The sequence below is a fragment of the Protopterus annectens genome, chromosome 4.part0 (genome assembly GCF_019279795.1).
Source record: "Protopterus annectens isolate FY-2018-M chromosome 4.part0, PAN1.0, whole genome shotgun sequence".
NCBI lineage: Eukaryota > Metazoa > Chordata > Ceratodontiformes > Protopteridae > Protopterus > Protopterus annectens.
This window is the reverse complement of record NC_056733.1, coordinates 1,092,715,073-1,092,732,137: the sequence shown is the minus strand read 5'-3', so window position 1 is coordinate 1,092,732,137 and position 17,065 is coordinate 1,092,715,073. Positions and strand designations below refer to the sequence as shown.

Here is a 17,065-nt window from a genome sequence, read left to right as displayed (position 1 = left end):
TAATTAAATCTTCAGCCATTTTGATCATTTGCTTTTTAGGCATAGGGGCCTGCACATGTGGCCCAGGCATCGTTTTTTTAGACATAGATTTAGATTTTGGCCTTAGTGTTGAAGATGGTGGTCTAATTTACAAATCTGTAGGCCTGGAAACACTCTCAGAAGCCGGTGCCTGCACAGCGGCTCCGGACCCATCTAAGGTAGAGACATCTGCGGGTTCCATAATTGAAGTATCTCGCGGCAGACCGGACTCTGAATGGGTCTCAGTAGAGGCCTGTGAATCAGACGTAATGGGTATCAGGGGCTGGGAAAGCACCTCACTGAGTACTGGCGAACTGGCGACTGGCTTAGGAGAAGCATCGTCGTCATTTTGGACCTCGACGGTCTGTCTCTGTCTTTTTCTTTGCGTTTTTTAGGTATTCTGGTAGTCGGATTGCTAACCGACAACATTTCTGGATAGTTAAATCTTGAGCCAAAATATTTAGAAGCAAAAATATACAGACGTTTAATCGTGCGTTGATTAAATTTAGCACAAAAACTACAGCAAGGCACGCTGTGGTCAGGGCCTAGGCAAGGCAAATGAAAATTCTTATGAGGTATTTGCTTCCCACAAGTAATACAATTATTAACTTTTACTGACATCAGTAAGGAGCAAGAAAAAGTTTCCCCAACGGGGTACTTAGCTTTTAGTTGAAGACTTTGGTTCTGAAACTTGAAAATGAAAATTTCAGGAGTCGGCTGACCGGCACTTGCAAACTGCTTCTGCTTATGGCACCGAGCGGCAAGAAAGACTGATGTAATGGCGTCGGCTGCATGTTTTATACCCCTGACGACCTGACATCATGGAAGAAGGGACAGCAACCAACACAGGACCCAAGACTTTGTTAATCAGGCCGACTGAGGGCAACCTGCCAGCAGATTACCCCAAATGTAATGACTGCAACAGTGAAACATGAAGAACATCTGCTCTTTGTCACAACAGCAGCTAGGGACAGATATATAGCAATTTTCAACACAAACAGGATATATAAGCTGTTGAGTTGACCGTACATCACAAATATTTATGAATCTGTCAAATGCATGTTACTTAAACTTTATACTGCCCCTCTCAAAGTGTTTAACTAGCAAACAGTTGCTATTGTTACTAAAATCAATAGTATAAAGCATGATACCTATGCGCACATTTCTGCAATGTTTTATTTACAAAAAACATTTAGTAAGTTTCCATTTTAAATACTTTCAGACTAGATGCACACATCCAAACTATCAACAAAGGGAATTATGGTGTGATTCTGGGTTTAAGAAAGGAATATTTTACTGCATTGTTCATAAATATTACACAGTCAATATCAAATGAAAAATAGCACTACTTCACTGTTACACCAAAAGTCAAGTATACAAAAAAGTAATGTATAATATGCACTTACAGCTGACAGGAAAGCAGGGGGTCAGTAACTGACAGCTACCCCTTAGGTAATAACTGCATCGGCATTCACATACACAAGCATAGAATGAACAGACTTCAGGTTTGCAGAGGTGCATACATTAGGTGATTTCACACAACAGCAGTGTTAGTAAGGTTTATATTATTCAAACAAAATACATGTAGGATCATACCGTACAAAACTGAACATGGTTAGAAGGTAAACAAATTTATATTTTTAGTGTAACATAAAGGTAAACTGTCAGTCTTCTGGAGACAGTGACTAAATGTTAGTGGAAATGTCTGTATTAATGCAAGTAAATGGAAAGTCCCAAATAATCTGTTCCATTCAGTAATACATGCAACAAGCAGCCACATAGTGACCTGACAATGTGAAGCAGTGATTGGCAGGTGGCCACTGAAGGCATTATGACTGCTTCAGACAATTTTTAGAAGCAATTTAATAGAAGTGATAATACTCCCATTTAGATATGGGTTACATTGTGTGTACTTGTGTTTCCGATATATGAGTACACATGCACATATACCTGTACATATTAATCCTACTAACGAACCCCATTCAAGCAACTGTAACCCTCACCTGTACCATAAAACAACAAAAAACTACTACTACTAGAATTTCCTACATTCCTATTCACAAACTACTCTGTTCCAGAAAGGCTTTCTAACTTTGGAAAGAAATAATCTATAACAATTTTCCATTTTAATGTTTTTTTGCAAAATACATGTGCTAATTACCTATTAATATAATGGATGCAGCTGAAAAATTTTTATTAAGAGTACATAGAATTGATACTGATTTAGTGATTTATGGCTTTTGTCAAATACAAAATACAGTTAAGGAAAGTTTTCTTGTTCCCATTTTTTGCTTAGTGTTTGATGCTTCATATAACTGTGGAACTTCGAACTTAATATCTGGATTCAGATGACCTTCTGTTTTACACATGGTTCAGAAAGTGTGCTTTACTTGCCAGAACCACAAAGAACTTGACTCTGTATGTTTAATTATTTATTATGGTATCATTTGTTTGATCATATCAATTCTCCGGTAATCAAAACATTTCATGGTGCCCGGTTCATGCCTGTACAACATTTCAATCTACACTTTAGAACAACACTAACCCTTGTTCAACATCCCTTGTCAAACCTGTATGGAGAAACTGCCCTATACGGTTGTTAAATAAACGGTACCAGATTTCCAGTCTGTACACTATGGGGGTATTCTCTTCTTCTTACCCCACCTGTGCGGTTGTATAGGGACTGTATAGATAAATATTAAGATTTTTAAAACTTACTGCATCTGTAACACAAAAGGTGAGGTATAGATTCACCTCGTTTTCTGAATGTCTAACTTTTTCCATTGTTAACTTACTTCCCTATAAATATCAAGGACAAATGCTAAGGGAATACAAAGTCCCATGTGATTTTGTCCACTACAAAAAAGCTTCTGTGAAGGAGGAAGCACTGCTATGCATAGGGTTGGGGAGTTAAACAAAGGAAAGTTAAACTTTATTTATGGGAGTTACTAATGTTGGGGAGACATTTTCTTAGTGATCATTCTCTGCACTGCTGTTGCCTTTCTCCTTTTTGTCAAGTGACTTTGTTCCCTTTTCCTTCCTCTTCTTCTTCTTTTTCTTGGTGTCTTCTTTCTTTCCGAAGGTTATGAAGTCACTTTTATCCTCAGAGTTAGTAGGATTGTCCTGACGGATGGAGATGATTGCAGGAGAGCCAGGGATAATAAAGTTTTCTGGGAATTCAACAGCAGCTGTAGCGACAGCAGCTGCTGCCATGGGAGGTTGAGGAGGAGGAGGCTGATGGACAACCTGCTGAGGATGTTGCTGTAGAGGCTGCTGGGGATGTTGATGAGGATGCTGATGCTGCTGCTGCTGCTGGGGATTGGCTGGGCCATATTTGAAGGTCCAACTGTTACTGTTGACACCAGCTCCAACTGGGGGAGAGACATCTCCTCCTTCTGGGTCTAAAAATGTAATTAAAACACAATTAGTTAGCAATTCTCAAATACCACACAAAGAGATCTGTTCTAGAGTATGTTACATGAGATGTAAGAAAATTATACATTTGCACAGCCCTCTATTAAAAGAAAAAAAAAGCAAACTTAGGCACTCCATTTCATAATTTACTTCACAACATTGATGTCTCCCTTACAAAAAAGCATTTAATATTTACAACATATTAGGCACTAATGCACATGTACATACATGTCTGTAACCCAAGAATGCAGTTGTGTAATGACAGAAAAAAACAAGTAAATTATGACACCAAATGCAAGTCCAGCTCTGTTTACTTATTTAATAAGGATTAAAAATATGATGAAATTGGTAACCACAGACCAAAGATTGTGCCCATGTGTATAGGAACATTTTCAGGGCTCCAGACTGCAAATCAAGATGAGAGGAATAGAAAAAAAAAATGTCACTGCAGGTCAGATGACAGATCTAGAAAGGGGGGGATATGCATGTAATGCCAAAGCAAGGAAATAAAGCAATATACAGTGATGTTTGCACAGCTAGGGGATAATTAGTGACTACAGGATGGAACAAGGGTATGCTGTAACTTTACAAATACACAAATATAGAAGTACAGACACACAACACACACACACACACACACACACATATATATATATATATATATATATATATATATATATATATATATATATATATTAGATGCCCTTAGGTCAAAACCAGCTTAGGGCGAGTCTATGGGTAGCCCCCATAGGGTTCTTGTGGCATATTTTATAAGTAGATCAGTAGATCACCAGCCCTTTGTTCTACAGTTGTACTACTGCAGCACAGTTGTTCCTCAACCAGATTTCTAAACCAGGTCTACCAGTTGGCAATCGTGTGCCTTAAATTTCATAACTCTCAACTTCGTACGGCAAGAAATCTGGACAGAACTGTCAATTATGGGGGAGGACAAGGCCCAAACACATAGACAAATATTGCTCTTATAAACTTAGAAAGTTTCTAGAATAACAGGCTTTGCATTAGTATGAATTTTCTGAAGGGTATGCAGTACAAAACTGAAATGTCTGTCATTACTGTCTGACATTAGTCTTCAATGATTTGTCAGACAACTAAAGATTTTATGAAGAACAGACCACAAACATAAGGCAAAAATCTACACATTCTGCAAATATCTGTACAGCTGAGCCTTTGAGTGGATTAATTACCTACGTTTTGCTTTTTATTGCTTATTTTAGCTAGCCGCACTATTCTGAGTGTTTTTTATTAACTTTGCAACTTATTTGAACTGTTTTTTTTTAATTCTGATACTGTCTGCACTTTAACTGATCATTTTTAAGTGTTTAACTGTTGAGGGCTGCACAGTCAAGTGTGATGGCCGTTTTTCTGCTTTAAAAGTGTTTGTTTTACTGTATCTGTTTTAATTTTTGAAAAAAAAAAAAAAAAAAAAAAACCCTATCTCTGTACTCGTTTCCCACCTTTCTATAACCAGTAGAGTCCGGTTTTCAGATTTTGATGAATTCTGGGCTGTTTTGTAGTTTCTGTGTTGTCCAGACCTTACTAAGACAGAAGGAAGCTTATCTGTTCATTAGTGGTGAGCTTTGAGCTCTGTCGCTGGAGGAATGGTTTCAGCACAGAATCTGTAGTTTTACTGGCCATTTTGGGCTATTTCTGTCCCTTTCATCTTTCTGTTAAAAACCCATGTTTCAGCGGTTTTGCACATCGCACAGCACTGTTTAACTAGGGTTAAACTAATCCTGGTGCCAGAAAGTCTGCTCTTCTAATTTTCTAGTTTTAGCACTCAAAACTCCTTGTGCTCAGCACTTGTTCAAACCTCGTTGCAAGCACTAAATAATCTACAAATTACTGCAAACTCAACTTTCCTCACTTGTTAGGAGGAAAACAGTTTATAAGCACCCATCCAGGCATGTCTAAGGGTCAGCTCACAGTATTTTCCCCTGTCCACCTGATGGATCTGGGCATCTTGGGGCAATGTAGCAGATGCCTCATGTACACTGACAACCCTCTCCTCCTACCACCCAACACTACAACTTGTGAGAGATGCACTTATACAGCCAAACTGGAAGCCAAGCTCTCTCCAGCCAAGACTGTACTAGAAAGTCAAGAGGAGAAGGAAAACACCTGCACCACACCACACTCAACACACAGTCCAACAAAACCTACACCACCTAGTAACACAAAACACACACCTATATTTGCAGAGACTCTCAACAAAAATCTACCCAAACAACAGAGACCTCCAAAGCTGAAACGCAAGCACCACCACCCCCCAACACTACCCAAATGACAAGTAGCCCACAAAATCAGTGTGCCACTCAACCTCAGCCCATAAGGCAAAACAAAGTGCCCAACACACTAGTCATAGGTGACTCTATAGTCAGGCAAACTGATGTCCCACTCACCAGGCTAAACAAGGAGAAAGTTACTGCCAGCTGCCCGTCGGGTGCCAGGATCCGCCACATAATGCAAGCACTCAGGTCACTACACAAGTACAAATATGACTTTGACATTGTCCATGTTGGTGGAATGACCTCAGATGTACCTCCCTGGACTACATGAAAAGAGACATGGAGGAGCTCTCAGATCATGTAGCCCATGCAGGTATGAACCTAGCCCTGAGCAGCATCCTGCCATTGCCCAGAATGTTGCCACAATACAAGGACAAAATGACTGATTTCAACAATTGGCTAAGCTTCTGGTGTCATTCTAAGGGGACGCAGTGTCTGTCTGCCTGGGACAACATGATTGACAGACCATGATGCTTTGCCAGAGATGGCCTGCACCTGTCGCCCCTGGTATTCCAGATACTGGCTAAGGCTCTTGCCACCCCTATAGTGCCTTTTTTAGGCAAGGTTCAAATGACAAACTCAAAACCATAGCAGGTTTAAGCAACCAAAATCTGAGGGTACTACTACTCAATGCTAGAAGTCTAAACCTCAAAATGCACTTACTCGGGGCACTCCTTAAAATGGAGAACATCGACATCTGTGCAGTGATGGAGACCTAGTTCAAGGCTCCAGAGAGCACCCCTGCATTACCAGGCTATAACTCATACCACACCTTTTGGCCACCTAACCTGGACCGAAACACTAAAGGAGGAGGTGTGTCCATATTCATTAAGGACAGCCACACCTTCAGGCTAGTTGCTCAACGTAATGCATCCGAAATTATCCAAGTGCAACTAACACCAGGCAAGACTGCAATCTAGGCTGTAGCTTGTTACAGATCCCCCACCATGCCACAGGATGCCCACTCCACGTTTCTTGATATACTGGGTAATATTAAGGTACAGCCCAATACCTTAATAATGGGCGATTTCAACTACCCCACCATCAACTGGGAAAACTACTTATGTACTAACTCATTTGCTCAACGCTTTCTGGAATTCATAAATTCCAATGCCCTGGATCAGCTTGTCTATACCCTCACTAGGGGCAGCAATATCCTGGACCTGGTCATTACCAATATGGGCAACCAATGTTCCACGCTAGAGGTCAACTCCTTGTTGGTCAGATCCGACCACAATCTAATCACCCTAGACATCAATATCCCACCCCCACCCCCCCATTAAGGAAACCACCGTAAAAAACTTCTCCAAAGCCAACTTCATGCTTCTTAAGACAGAGGTGGCAAGCTTCAAAACACCCATACAGATAGAACATAGAGGTGCGTTTGCTGGATCCTGTACAAATCCACTGTATAAGCACATACACGAGTGCATGGATTGTGCTATCCCCAACAGAACCAAGATGCTATCCTCCAAAAAAGGAAGCCAATCTGGTGGTCCCCTGCCAGAAACAAACTCTACTACAGAAGGAAGAAGCTGTTGCAAAAAAGAGTAAACCCCCCTGATTGCAGGAACTCCCTGGTCAGCCTTAGTAAGAAGCTGAGATCCCTCATAAAATCCTCTAAAGCTAGTTACGAAAATAAAATCACCACTGATTCTAAAGACAATCACAAAGCATTCTACAGCTATGTCAAGAATCTCAAAGGCAACACTGAGATCTGCTCTGAGCTACAGCACAATGGCACTAAATATACAGAACCAACTGATATTGCCAACATCCTGGCAGACAGGTTCAGTGCAAACTTCACCCCCCCTTCCCACCAAAGGGCCCATCACTATACCGAAGAATGCAAAGCCCCTGTAATTACGGCTGTAAAGACCGCACTCTCCAAAGCCAAGAACACAGCATCCATGGGAGCTGACAACATCCCAGGCTGCATTCTGCATGAACTACAGAACGAACTGGCACCCCACCTAAGTACCAAGTTCAATCATAGCCTCACTTCAGGCTTTGTGCCTACTGAATAGTGCACAGCAATGGTTATCCCACTCCAGAAAGGGGGCGCCGCCACGGACTCCAGGAACTACCGTCCCATTAGCTTGACAAGCCTGGCATGCAAGGCCATCTTGGAGCTTATAAACAAGGACATAGGTAACCTCCAAACTCTGAACCCCACAAAGTTTGGGTTTGTAAAAGGTAGGTCATGTCTCCTAAACCTGAATGACTTCTTTGAAGCCGTCACCAGAGACGTGGACGAGGGTAAGGTGGTGCACACAGCCTATCTTGACCTCACGAAGGCTTTCAACACCATTCCCCACTGTGGAATTATAGATAAACTCAGTAGACTGGACATAAATCCCTATGTCACAAGATGGGTGGCCAACTGGCTCATTGACAGAACCCACACAGTGAAAGTAGCTGACTCCAAATCCAACTTCAGACCAGTGACAAGTGGAGTACCACAAGGCTCAGTCCTGGGTCCTCTCCTGTTTGGCATCTACTTCTCAGAAGTCCAGGCTAATACAGCAGGTCTTTGGCTAACGAAGTTCACAGACTACTGCAAACTAGGTGCCATAACAGAATCACCTAATGATGTGGACATTCTACAAAAGGGCCTCACTGAGACTGATGCTTGGTGTCAAAGTCATGGCCTCAAGCTCAATGCCAAGAAGTGCACTGTCATCCCCTTTGGGAAAAACACTGTACCCATGAACTACCACATGGGCGGTAGCCTACTAAACACCAAAAGTGTGATAAGAGACCTTGGGACACAGGTAGACAGTATTCTCTCCTTTGATAATCACATCGCCACAGTAGTCAGGAAATCCTTCTATGTGGCACACATCATCACAAATGGGTTCACCTTCAGAAAAAAAGAGGTTATTGTTCCTCTCTACTCATCCCTCATCAGACCCATTATAGAGTACAACACCCTGTTTGGCATGTACCTTGCAAGACATCTACAACAACTAGAAAGGCCACAGAAATACCTCACTAAGAGGATTACTAGCCTCAAACAGATGCCATACGCAGACCATCTCAAAAACCTCGAGCTCTACTCTGTCGCTTGTCGCCTAATCAGAGGCGACCTCTGCCTAACATACAAAGCCATGTCAAACCCAGATCTGTTGAACATGCTACACTTAAAGAAACCCCAATCCCGCTGAGCCACATGCTCCAGGGACCTAAACCTTGCCACCACAACAAACAGAACATGCTGGAGGGATAGATTCCTGTCCCAGAGACTTCCCATGCTCTGGAACAGACTACCCATTCATGTCAAGCAAAGCTCCTTATTAGCCCTCTTTAAGAAAAATCTCGACAACTGGATGGGAAATAGGAAATTCACCTCGGGGATCACTTCTGTGGCTCTGCTAGATAGGGGCGCAGAAAAATAACTTTCTTGGGTGGCGAAAGCCATGGAATGTTTTTGGCTAGGCTTATATAGGCCCAAGGGCCAATGGCCTAGTACCTACCTATGAACCTATTATGTACCTATACATATAGAGATAGATATACAGATATAGATATAAATAGAAAGATAAAGATATAGATTTATATATCGACATATACATACGCATACACATAGATCTAAAATACAGTTTCCGCCTTTGGAGCTACTAAAAACCTGACAAAACCACCGCTCTTAGCTCCACCCATTTCAGTAAATAAATCTGCACTGTTTCCCTTTATTAATAATCATCATGCTAAGAACAATTTTAAAGAAATGCTAAATAATAATAAAACAAAGTAGCAAATATATAAACATACTATACATATTACAAATATCTGTAACAGTGTTTTTGCAACTGGCAGGTTTGTTAAATTAGATAAACACGAGGGTTTAAAAATTATGCAGGAGGAAATGAGAAGAATAAAAAATGTAGAATATTTGTAGACTGTTTCCTTTATTATTTATTTTATAACTTTCCTGGATCCTGGCTTTTGTCATATTTAAATTATTATTTAAACTGAAAATAAAAAGCATAAGTAATTTTACCTCATAGAAAGCACAGTCATGTAAAATATTACCATAACAGTAGATGTCCTTCTCTTTACTGTTGCAGCATTCTTTAGCATAGGGATCTCCTGACAAGGACAGCCCAAGATTCAGCCAGCATACCAAAGCCTTTAGATCCTGTATGCGCTCTATGTCACACATATGCTCCCCATTCAGGACGTAGGGCATAAAGGTGGCGCACAGATGAAGTTACCCAGAATTGAATTGCCCCAGTAGAGAACAGTCTCCATTGGACAAAACAGATCTATGCACATCCAGAAGGAGAAAATGCAGATGGAAAAGGGAAGAACTTTGGGCGAGGAGGGAAACCAAAACAAAGCCCAAACGAAAAAAGGGGTATGGAGGGAGCGAATACTGCAACAGAAGGACATCTATTGTTATGGTAAGATTTTACACAACTGTGCTACGTCTTTCTATAGCACTGTTGCAGTATTTTTTTTTTTATTTTTAACAAGAACAATAAATAAAGAGATATTTACATTCATAACTATAGTAAACTATATACAAAGTCCATAAAGTGTATACATATACTGCATATACAGTAAGGAAATCATCTATTTCCCCAGTAATAAATGCAATTTTTCACAAGCAATTAATTTATGTGTTGAGTTTTTTGTTTTCAACTTTATAGTAAAGATTTCTTTATCACATAATGATTTGGTTAAATTAATTATTAAATGAGAGAGAAAATTTAGTTTTCCAGTTCTTAGTTAGAACTTTCCTTGCTACTGCTAGGATTGACCATAATATATGTACTTGGGTTTTAGTTACAACTTCTGGAACTGTTGCAGTATTCTTCACCGTAGGGAGAGTACAAAAGCTCCAAGAAAAGGATGGGAAGTGGAAGGCTTGGAAGAGGCCACAACAATCCCATGCAGAATGGCTCTAAAAAACATATCCAGTTTATAATGATTAGTAAAGTTCTGCACTGAAGACCGAGTAGCAGCTTCAAGGATGGAATTGGTGCCCAAGCCCTTGAAGAAAACCCCAGCAGAGGCAACAGCCCTAGTGGAGTGAGCTCTAATGGAAGTAGAGTCATTTGCCATGAAAAGAACAATAAAAGGAAATGGCCTTGGATATCCAGGAGGAGATGATTTGCTTATAAACAGCCAAACCCAATGTCTTGGGATGAAAAGAAACAAAAAGCTGGTCATACTTACAGTGGTTGGGAGGGTGGCCTAATGGTTAAGGTGTTTGCTTTACAAACACAAGGTGCAGGGTTTGAGTCTCACAAGGGATAACTGCTAGGCTTAAAATGGTTCGCAACAGCAGTTAGCTTAGTACTAATCTATGAACCTATTTCTATGAACCTATGAATGGCCTTAGTTTTATCCAAATAATACCTGAGCTGTCTGTGTAAATCCAAGGCATGTAGGACCCTCTCAATAGCAGACCGAGGAGAAGGAAAAAAAGAAAGGGAGTTGAACTGCCTGACTTAAAAAGACAACTCATTAAATACCTTCTTGGGCATAAAAGAAGGTTAGTATGAAGGGACACCACGTCCCTGTGGTAAAAAAAAACAAAAAAGAAGCAATGACCATAAGGGCCTGAAGCTCAGAAACCCACCAAGCAGATGTGAAAACAAGCAATAACACAGTCTTCCAGGTACAATATCAAAGATGAGATGAACCTGCAGGCTCAAAACGAGCCTGGGTCAATTCTTTTAAAAAAAAAACTAAGGTCTCAAGGAGCAGGAATAGGCTTTCTTGGGAACCTAAGATACAAGATGCCTTTAAGAAACTGTTTGACCTCAAAGTGAGAAGCCAAAGTATGATTCAAGGCAGAAATAACTGACAAATGGGCCTTTACAGAAGAAGAGGCCAAGCCTGACTGAAGTGACTCACACAAATAGGAGATAACCAAGGGGACCCCACTGAAAAAGGGTCTTGGTTATGAGCATGGCACCAGACAAAGTCTCTTTCATTTGGACATACAAGACTTTCTGGTTGCACTGTTTCTTGCCTCCTGTAAAACCCTGAGAACATCCACAGAAAAGAGGTGCCTAAAAGGGATCAAAATCCTATCACTCACAGTGTCAGTGAAAGAGTGGACAAGTGAGGATGGATGACTGACCCCTTGTCCTGTGTGAGGAGGTCCAACCGGTGAGGTAACTTGTGATGATTGCCACTGGACAGATGCATTAAGCAGGGGGAACCACTGCTGTCTTGGCCAAAAAGGAGTCACATAGCAGAACTTTTGAAGAGTCCAGCTGAATCTTCTGCAATACTCTTTGAAGTAGGGGAAAGGGAGGGAAAGCATAGAGAAACATCCCTTTCCAAGAGAAAGAAACGGCATCTGTCTTCCACATCAGAGGGCATGGCACTCTGGAACAGAAAAGAGGAAGCTGCTCATTCAGAGGAGAGGGGAAAAGATTCACCTGAGGAATACCCCATTAATGGACTATGTCCTGAAATATGTCTCTGTGAAGCATCCATTTTTGAGCCTGTATTTTGGACCTGCTCAAAGTGTCTCCCATTAGATTATGCTCTAAAGAGTTAACTGATAACTGACAGCCAGATCCCAGGCCTGAACAGCTAGCCTGCAGAGAAGGTAAGACTTTGTGATCCCTGTTTGTGGATATACTACATCACCATGGTGTTATCCATGTAAGCCTTCTGAGGGTCTGGAGCTAGCATAGGGTGAACAGCCTAAAGGGCCAGAATTAGGGCTCTCATCTCTTTAAGGGAGGTCAAAGACCTTGAACTTTCAGGTGACCACAGGAAGACCACCACCCCATGTATTAAGTGTCGGTGAACAATTCTTCAGAAGGGACCAGAGGCTGAAAAGGCAGGCCTGGGTTGAGGGTAAGTTGCTTAATCCATCACTCAAATTCCTGCTTCAGACAAGGAAGGAGCAGCATTTGGAAATCCAGAGAGTGGCAATGTTTGAGGTACCACTGAAGCTGCCACTTGTGCAGTCTGGCAACAGGGAGTATTGGAATAGAACAGGCCCATGAATCCCAGGGCTCGAAGAAACTCTCTAGTTGGAACAGCAGGCCGAGGAAGAAGACATTGAAAGAAAACTGTCAAGGACAGACTTTAGGAAGTAGAAGAGAGTCCTACATTGGCACTGTCTGAATCTTGCAACCCAGATACACATGATCCTCACAGGGAGTCAGGAAATAATTTTGGAATTAGATACCGAACCCCAGACTTTGAAAGAGAGGTATGGTGAACTCCAGATCCTGTAACAGGCAACTGGGAGAAGGCACCTGAAGCAACAGTTCATCTAAATAAGGAAACTCTGAATGCTTTAAAGCCTCCAAAAGGCAATAACGGGAGCTAAGCATTTTGTGAATACCCATGGGGCAGCAGGGAAGACAAGGGAGAAAGCAGGGAACTAAAAATGAGAAGACGAAACAGAGAAATGTAAAAACTTCCTGTAAAGAGAGTGAATAGGAATATGATGGTAAGCATCCGTCAGATCCGGGGACACCAGAAAAGTCTGGGGTATTAAAAGAGGGCAAAAACATGAGTAAAAACGAACCAGCACAAACGTTCTTCAGTTTATTAAAACAAAGCTTTCGGGTTGCCCTTTCTTCAGTGCTATAATGACATCTTACAAAACACATTCATTTTATATTAAAACGTCACATATATGACACAGACATCCAATACAAAATAACAGTCAATTACATCTAAAATCAGTGCCTTTAAAAATTACATGGAATGTCTGAGGGATACACCAGACACATCATCTGGTAACTACATATAATTGTGTCAAAGTAGGTACACTTAAATGTTGAAGATGCTCGCAATGTTTTTTTCATTTATGAAGAAATGGAATGGAGTTAACATCAAATGTTTTGATTTTAAATCATGGGATTATATTAATTGCTGTTCAAAGGGTGGTATTTATGGTGCTATTTGTCAAGTTTGTTCAATGTTTTATACAGGCAAAACAGACTGTTTAAGGAGTGTATATATGAACATTCTTATGCAATTAAGAAGCATACATTAATTAATGCATTATGCAAACACATCCTTTCCCAGGAAGGGCACAGTTTTAGATTTTTTGGGGTTAGCTATTGTTAAGCAGAATCCTAGGGGTGGTCTGTGAAAAACTACCTTTGAACATAGGAAACTATTATGGCACATCAAACTACATGCTTCAGGTCCTTTTGGCCTTAATGACGTGTTCTATAGCACCTATTTTAGAATTGAAACCCTTTGTAGGAGGTTTAAGATAATTGATTTTATTTTATTGTATTTAATCCTGATATTTTAGATAATTTGTCTAATAACTTTAAAATAGTTTGATTTTCTTAGTATTTATACTACTTGATGTGCTCTTTGTAGTGGATATTTCACTTTAACTTTTTGATTACTTGTTAATTGTTTCAATTGCTTTGATTATTTAAAGAAGTGATGTAACTGTTAATTTTCTCTGACAAAGTCCCTTTTTATCTGTTTGGGATGAAAGTGCTCAGATTAATATACTTTACTTTTATCCATTGGAGAAAACTGTCTGGATTTTATGCAGGCATTGTTACTCTGAAGTACTTCCCTCGTTGTGTGTTTGTTTATACACTTTATTGCTTTGTTTGGTCCTTTGGATGTTTTTCATTTGAGAAGATGTCTGTTTTTAAGTGCGAGTTTGTTTTCCTGGTTCCTGGTTTGAACAAAAGCAGACCTACTAGGATAATTCCTCTGGAACCTAGGGACAGGAGAGACAAAAATATGCTTAAGGACCTGCAAAGCTTTACATTTTTCTTGAGGAGACTTAAACATAGTAGCAGCAGCATCAGCCCCAAAAAGATTTTTGTTATCCAAAGGAGCATCCATCAACTTGGCCTTAATGTCCTCGAGTAAAGACTGCAGACAAAGCCAAGAATAATGCCTCATGACAGACCCAAAGGCAGCAGCCCTGGAAGAGGCATCAGCAGCATCTCAGCTGCATTTGATAGAGTGGCGAGCCACCTGAAAGGTAGAACCCAAAATAGATAAAGGGGGAAACTTGCCTTCAGAATCAGGAAGATCAAAAATAACATCTGGTCATATGGGTCTGGTAATTGATGGCTTGAAAGGCCAAAGTAGAAGCAGTGCAAACCACCTTTCCAATCCTCTCCATTGCCCTACTATCCTTATCTGAAGGCAGAAGCTTGAAAGAGAAACCTTATCAGAGGAGACTGACACCACAGCAGGGTCAGCAGAAAGATGCTTAAATAAAAAAACTGACAATCCTCAGGAACCTGATGGACTAGGTAAGGTTTCTTTGGAGCAGGAGGCTGAAAATCAGGAGATTTAGAAGCAGCTATAAAGGAGTCTAACAAAGCAGCCAACACAGGAGGCATTGTACAAGGTTTAGGAGTGTCCACCTGATGCAAATCATTATACCTTTTTTTTTGGATATTGTATTCCATCATTCTAGTAATTGTACCCCTAAAAGACAACTCCTCAAAAGGAGACACAAGACTAATGGACTCCTCTTCATCAGAACCATAAGCCAAAGGTGAAGGCATCTGGGAAGAGTCAGACAAGGATCCTTCATCAGACTCTGAATCCTCATTTAAGGAATCGGGATCCCTAGGAAAGAGCTGAAGTCCAAAGGAGGTGGGGGGTGGGCACAGAAAACCCTTGAGAATGCTTCAGGGTCATTAAGGCATTAAACTAGCCCTGAATTTACTTCTGCCATTATTCCCTTTAAGGATCCTTGGGGCATGCAGCAGGGTGCTTAGTCCGCTATGTTTTCTTGGTAGGGACATTAGCCCTAACAAACAGTGGAGGTCCTGAACCCTGATGGGATTCAATAAGAGTCCCTAGAATCTCTTTCCTGACCAGAATTTGAGGAATCCCTTTAGAGACCTTTGAGATAATCAACCAAAGTTCCCCCTCAATGTCTGGAGCAGATGCCTGCAAAGCCACAGAGGATGTGTGAAAGGAAGAATCTATGTCAGCCTCTGACAGGTTTGCTGCAGAGGAATCCAATGTAAACACCGGATGGCCTACCGAGCTATCACCTGTTTCAAGAGAAATGTCCAGTGCAGACTGGACAGCTGAAGAATTCTGTCAAAATTTCCTAGCCTGCTTCTACTTAACTGTACCTTGGGGTTGACTGATTCCACCATGCTACCCTTGGCTACCAATTTAAGCCTGCAGTTCTCTAGATAGATGGCCAAGGAAGGGAACTAACAGTCTTAGGCACAAATGTCTTACAAATGCTACAATGTATGGTCATGGGAAGCACCCCAAAAAAAAAAAAAACACTGCCTATGATGATCCTTATGGGGAATCTGCCTCCCACAGTGATATTTGACCCTCTTGGATGACATGAACTCCAGGTAGCCAAAAGAGAACAAGACCAAAAAAAAAAAGACTCCAATGGATCACTTATCTGACAGCTAGGTATTCAGCACAACAAAGGGCATTCAGACCAATGAGTGATGCTGGCATTCAGACTGGTGGCAAAGAAGTTCTGGGTAACTGTGTCTGTGCATTACGTTTATGCCCTATATCCTGAACTGGGAGCATACATGCGATGTATTGCACATACAAGATCTAAAGGCTTTGGTACACTGGCTGGATGTTGGTAGGAGATCCCTACAGTGAAGAATACTGCAACAGTGATAAAGAAGGACATCATAAAATTTATCTGATGGACAGATTTACTGTTCCACTTTTATTTAAAAAAGGCTCTGACTTTTTTGTGTACTTCTTCTGAGATGCATCATGAAGTGGATTCTTCTAATTAATCTGACAAAATAAATTAAATATAAACAGGAAATCCAAGAGAATAAAAAATTAATGTTTTGGGAAACATGTGACCACTTAGAATATCTGAAATTGAATTTCCTGACAGACAGACAGTGCTGATTTCTGGATTTCCTGACAGAGACCCTGGTCTGAATTCATACATTTTATCACAGGGTGTACACCTTTTGCATTAACTTACGGAACTTCAGAAACAGTTCTACTTTTCCATGAAGACATGCAGCACCACGGTGGGCTGTCTCCACGATTGTGATAAATGCTAATTTGACAGTTGGGGGAGAGGAATATGCTAATTAATTAACCATGTGCTCTTCCCTGGAACTACCTATGGTAAGGCATTTATGCAGCTGAGCAATTAAAGTAGCATGGAAACTCTTGGCTGCTGTATGTAATGAACACAGTCAAAAGTCAGTGTTTATCCATTGCAGAAGAGATAAGTGCTGGAGAGTTTACTGGTAATGTAGTGTTAGATTTTGTGTATGCGAAAGCGTGCGCATACAAGGAGCTGCATGTGTGAATGTATTTGTGACTGTGTCTACCTGGGAGCTAGCAGTAGGGCAGTTAGTGGTGGGGTAAGTTAGGGCTGTGTGTATGTG

At 40.9% G+C, this 17,065-nt stretch overlaps 1 protein-coding gene across 1 annotated transcript in view; it reads right to left on the bottom strand.

Moving 5' to 3' along the window:
* Nucleotides 1–1,176: 1,176 nt before the first annotated feature.
* LOC122799765 (protocadherin alpha-4-like) overlaps nt 1,177–17,065 on the bottom strand; it is a 376,243-nt gene continuing 360,354 nt past the window's right edge. Inside the window, exon 3 of the mRNA XM_044069043.1 lies at nt 1,177–3,419. Within this exon, the coding sequence (XP_043924978.1) occupies nt 2,989–3,419 (431 nt within the window). The 3' untranslated portion in view covers nt 1,177–2,988. The remainder of the gene's footprint in view (nt 3,420–17,065) is intronic.